At 35.6% G+C, this 6,049-nt stretch overlaps 1 protein-coding gene across 2 annotated transcripts in view; it reads right to left on the bottom strand.

Annotated features, from left to right (window-relative positions):
* Window positions 1-6,049, bottom strand: part of LOC111087994 (nucleolysin TIAR-like) — a 93,973-nt gene that overhangs the window by 32,572 nt on the left and 55,352 nt on the right. For both annotated transcript variants that reach the window (XM_022396653.1, XM_022396652.1), the window contains exon 3: window positions 1,964-2,059. In XM_022396653.1, coding sequence (XP_022252361.1) covers window positions 1,964-2,059 — 96 coding nt within the window. The remainder of the gene's footprint in view (window positions 1-1,963; window positions 2,060-6,049) is intronic.

Raw genomic sequence — 6,049 nt, 5'->3', positions numbered from 1 at the left:
AATAATAGCCTCCAGATGTGGTATCTCGTAGTACACACCTCCACCCTTCTCAATAACGGCTTCCAGATGTGGTATCTCGTAGTACACACCTCCACCCTTCTCAATAATAGCCTCCAGGTGTGGTATCACGTAGTACACACCTCCACCCTTCTCAATAATAGCTTCCAGGTGTGGTATCACGTAGTACACACCTCCACCCTTCTCAATAATAGCCTCCAGAAGTGGTATCACGTAGTAGACACTTCCGTAATTCTCAATAATAGCTTCCAGGTGTGGTATCACGTAGTACACACCTCCGCCATTCTCAATAATAGCCTCCAGATGTGGTATCACGTGATACGCAACTCCGTAATTCTCAATAACAGCCAAAAGATGTGGTATTACGTGGTACACACCTCCACCCTTCTCAATAATAGCCTTCAGATGTGGTATCACGTGTTACAGAGCTGCGTGCAATTAACCACTTTGATGGCAATAATGTTCTTGAGATCAACAGTTTCCAGATAGACCCTTAACCTAAATTCCGAAGACAGGACATCTGGTGACCATGGTGGCCAAACATGCAGCAACCCTTTGTTGATGATTAGTTCGTTCACTGAAACCATTACGAAGCTGGTTCTTCACAACGTTGGTAACACGTAATGGTGATCGTTAACTAACGTGTGTTGATAACGGTCATAAGTAAACTACGACCTGTGGGCTCCTCAAAATAAAAATAACAATGAAAATTGATGATAACAATGCTCAGTTGCAGGGACGTTATAATGTAAAGGTCAGTCCCACTACTCGTTGGTACAGAATAAACCAAAAGTTGGTGGTGGGTGGTACTGACTAGCCGTAGTCACTCTAGTCTGTCACTTCTAAAATAGGGACGGCAAGGGCAGATAGCCCTCGAATAGCTTAGCGCAAAAATCAACAGACAAACATTCAATGCTGACAAACTAACCCACACAGTCTCGTTTACGTCAACGAATGCACGTGGATCAGCGTCACACCATATAATAGAATCATGAGTGTAAATAATGGAGGCGAAAGGAGGTTATCATCAGTCCATAAAACGTTGTCAAGTCCATTTAAATCCATCTGAACACGTGCAAAGATCAACCACTTCTCCGGGTTGCCAGAAATAAATTCCTCCTGTTTGTATGGAAACAGATTTATTGACTCGTGGTTGATCTTCCACGACCAGTAGATCTGGCAACTTGATGGATACTGCTGTATCATCCTCGACACGTGTTGAATATCTGCACCAGCTCTTTCCTGGTCATAGTTCATCGGCCACAAATCCTGTCTTCTCAAATTTATGGGAAAGGCAGGAGAAGCACGCCGCCCCAGCATTGGATTCGTTATTTTAAAAAACTTTACAAATGCTATGCGATCTAAGAGAGATTTTCTGGTTGCAAGCATCTCTAAGACACAATGACAGCTCCGTCAGGCTAGTAAAAAAAAAAAAAAAGGAAAAAACGCAAGTTGTAACGTCACAAAGCGTAAGTAGCGCCCCGGGTGGCAAAATCTACAAACTCTGGAAATGCGCTCCATATGTTTTATACACATTTAATGCACGATGTAATTCTATGTCATGTTTTATTTAAAAGTCACTGTATATTATTTAAAATAAGAAAAATGTAATTAAGACTCTACAAAACGTACTGATTTATTTATTCTTAGGCATAAGTGTTAGCCATCGAAATTACAACGAGAATCCATTATGGATAGACACACGGGAAAAAAAAAAAGATGTTTTCTATTTGTTTTTGGTCGTTATTCGCAAAGCTGGACAATAGGCCATTCCTGCTATGCCCACCACAAGGTTACGAAACCCGAATTTTAGCATTATAAAACTTGAAACTTATCGCTGAGCCAACGGAGGATGCAGAAATAGAAAGGTGTATGTCCTTTAAAATATCTTCGGCTAAAAGTTAAAATCCTGATGGCTAATTTAGGATAAAAAAAGAAGACGTACCTTTCCAAAACAGTGTCTCTTGTTCATGGCCAATAGAGCAGCCGCTGCAGCCTGATGGTCAGTAAACTCCACGAAACAATAAGGGTCATTCCCAGACTACATACAAAAAAAAATCAGTGTATTAGCGATTTCTCGAATAATCGTTTTACAAAGGAACTCTTAAATAACTCGTATTTATACGCAGTTAATAGAAATTATATTAACATTCAATATTTAGAGAAAATAACTGTCCGTAGCCGACGTTGTTCGTGCCCACACAAATCATTCCCTTAAATGAAAATTCTCTGTTTTCATGATGCAAAAGACAGTACCAATTAATCATTTTTGCATGAGTTAAATATTGCACCACCAAGTTAGACGAGGAACAAAGGAATTTAATTGAAATTCAAAACTTCACTGGACTAGGCAGAAATCGATAGGTTTTACAACACGTTCTGTCGATCAATTTAAAGAATTTAAATTGTATTTAATAAGTTAACCAAATATCAAGATTATAGGAATTCTGCTGATCTCCAAACTACACGTAAAAGTTCATAAAAATAGAACATTAGAAAGACATTACATTTATACGGAATACAGATGTCTCCCTCCCAATGGTTCAGATACAAGTTTGAAAGCTTGTACGCTAAAATCAGAGTTCGATACCCACGGTAGACAAATAACCTATTATGTTATCATAATTTTGTTTACATAATTTACATAATGTTATCATAATTTTGTTTATTTCACGATAAAGTTAGGCACGTAAGTCCGTATTGTCAGAATTTATTGCCAGTCCTAAAGCCACTGTCCAAAAATATTCACGATATATAAAGAGGACGGGTAAATAGAGCTGAACTAAATGAACAAAAAAAAACAGACACAAGAAAAAATTTTTAGTAATAACTAACACATGAAGTCAAAAATACTAAATTAACCAACGATTGAACGATATTTACTTTTTACTTAAATTTAAATTACATAAAAACGTATGAAGTGAATACATGGACGTACCAAGTCTGTTTGTTTGCTCTTAAGCACAAAACTACACTATGAGTTATTTATGTTGTGCCTAAGGGGATCGAAACCTGCATTTTAGAGTTATAAGCTCTCAAGCTTACCGCTGAGCCACCATTGAAAAGATTGAATAAACAACAGATATAATAAATGAATATATATATAAAAAATAAGCGATGTGTATCCATTTATAAATATAGTTTGAATACATAAATAAAGTCTTAATACATTAATGCATACGAGTGGAATAAATGGAAATAAAGACATAAATCTACAAGTCTTGGATCCGAATACGTAGCAGCTTACAACACGAATACAGAAGATCTGAATTGATAAAGTACGAGAATGAAACACACACGCATACTTTCATCAAATTAACGTCATCCTTAACCACGCAATGCACTCCAAATGAGATTATGAGTTAGGGAAGTTTTCACTCTGTCTCTTAGTGATAACAGGCCTTGAGGCTAAACAATAACACTATTTTCTGACTAAATATATAGCACGTGCAAGTTCGACCTTCAAGACAAGTACAGACGCAAATTTTGCCTTTATGATCTGGTGTGAATATTCCAGAGAAATCTACTACTAAAGATAAAAAAATTATGTTTAGGAACTTTGCAAAATTTCTAGATCTCCATTACTATTCTGTGCTTCCGAATATTGTACCTAACTACGAATACCAAGAAACGGTTTTATTATGTCCTTCTAAACTAGCTAGTCCGTAAAACTTACGGACCGTTAGGCCTATATTACAGTATCAGAGCTACAGATATAAAGTACACGGAAGTTTGGCAGGATTTAGAGTTTTAATGATATGAATTTTTATTCACAAATAGTTATACATTTGTAGATGTTTCTGTCCAGCAGTTGGGGGCCACTGATATATATATATATATATAAGGTACATTGTAAACCTCACGAATGGCGTGATTGGTCAGTCTTTTACTAAGAATCATCAATACTTAAAACACGATCCAATACATCTCGTTTTCTGTTCTGAAAGTTTGGAATGCCTAAAGTTATTTTCTATTCCTGTGTCAAAGCATCAAGAAAGTAAAGTTCTATTTAAACAATGAGCAACTGTTTCCGATAAATTACACTTCTTTGAGAAAAAAATCGCACATTTTTGTCTCAGTTGTTTCTGAAATTAAATGCAGATCATCTACTTCAGAAGTTGAAGTGTTTGTAATTTACAACAAAGCTATTAGGGCTATCTGCTGCCACTCCTAATTTTGAACTAATGACCAGAGGAAGGGATGGACTGTCACTTTTATAACGCACTCACAGCTTAGAGACGTAGATTATTTTGTAGTATCGCACGTATTCAAACCCAGCTCCGAAATCCAGAGCTCTAACACAGGAGCCAAACTATGCCTAATTTAGTTACTATAATGGCTAACATTTATTTCTGAATATGTCGCACTGCCGATGTTGTTTCATGTCTGCTGTGATGTGTACCTCGATTGGTACCTCCGGAAATGGTTCAGGACTCCTGTCTCTGAAACAAAAGTAAACGATTATGTTAACATAATTTCCAGACACCCCGTATTTTAATGGGGGATCACTTGGTCTTCTCTGCTTGTAGAATTTATTGAAGGAAGGTTTAAACTATAAATATGAAACGTACTGAAGCTCTTTGCCAAAGCGTAGAGATGAGAAAATCCTTCAAACTATTCAATCGTTTTGTGTTCCGAGTCTTACCGAAAATGTGGAAATGATCACGACAAAAGTCAGGGATAGCGCTGAAAGCATCTCTCATAACTACCATCAAAAACACCACAGGGTTCAAACTTTAACATCCTGTGTTCAGTTTCACTTTTCCAAAATTATAATCGATATCGCATAACGTTTAACCTCAAGAGAGATAAAACTAAAACACCTTCACATTTCAAACTTTTAATTCTCTGTGTTTCTACATTCCGTATAATGCTTAACCTCAAGAGAAATAAATATAAAACTAAAACACCTTTACATTTCAAACTTTTAATTCTCTGTGTTTCTACGTTCCGTCAAGAGAGATAAATATAAAACTAAAACACCTTTACATTTCAAACTTTTAATTCTCTGTGTTTCTACGTTCCGTATAATGTTTAACCTCAAGAGAAATAAATATAAAACTAAAACACCTTTACATTTCAAACTTTTAATTCTCTGTGTTTCTACGTTCCTTTCTTTATGTTACCAGTGGGTCAGAGATAAGTTTATAAAGTTACAATGCTAAAATCCGGAGTTCGATTCCACCTAGTGAACAGAACGCAGACAGCCTATTTTGTAGCTTTGCGCCAAAAAAACAAAACAACAACAACAAAAAACAAAAAACTTAAATGAAATTACATTAACATCAAGTTATTTGTATTGTTAAAAAGCTTTAAAACTTCGATATTTTTAACTAAACTATCAAACATTTATCTTTGTCTCTGATGGTTCTGCGGCAAGCTTGGGGTCTACGAGTCTAAAATTCAAGTTGGATCTCCGCTATGGACACAGCGAAATTTTGTTTAAAAAAACAAACAAATAAAGACAAATAATACATTCTACCACAAATGATAAATATAATATATAATGAGGACCACAGTAACACGACATTGCGTAGCAGTTGATAATATATTGATGGATTACTTAATTTACGCTTTTTAGGGAGGAAGCATTTAAAGAAATGGGGAAAATAAATGTAAGTTATGTTTTATGAATCAGACATTCACAACGTAATCTTTAGCATTCATAAAGTTACAGTCTTGTACGTTTTAAAGCTAACTTCATGAGCGACCTGTTCTCATATTGGTCAATACTTAGCTGTACGAAACGAAAAACGAAATATTACTGTCAACATTTTCTGTATGAATAAGTAGCATTTTGAACACCGCTGATGCTGGATCACTGAAAAAGCACGTAAACACATAAGCCTTTATTGATTCTCCAAAATAATCTTAAAACATAATACTTTATTCTATAAAAAAAAAAAAAGGAAGAGGGATTGGGGTTTGGAAGTTGGCTTTTCGAAAATATACTTTGAAAATACCCAAACACACTGCTATTTTAAAATACATTTTCACGTGTTTGTTTGTTGCTTGCTTGTTATGAATTTCG

The sequence above is a fragment of the Limulus polyphemus genome, unplaced genomic scaffold (genome assembly GCF_000517525.1).
Source record: "Limulus polyphemus unplaced genomic scaffold, Limulus_polyphemus-2.1.2 Scaffold2959, whole genome shotgun sequence".
Classification (NCBI taxonomy): Eukaryota; Metazoa; Arthropoda; class Merostomata; order Xiphosura; family Limulidae; genus Limulus; species Limulus polyphemus.
This window is presented reverse-complemented; position numbering and strand designations above follow the sequence as displayed.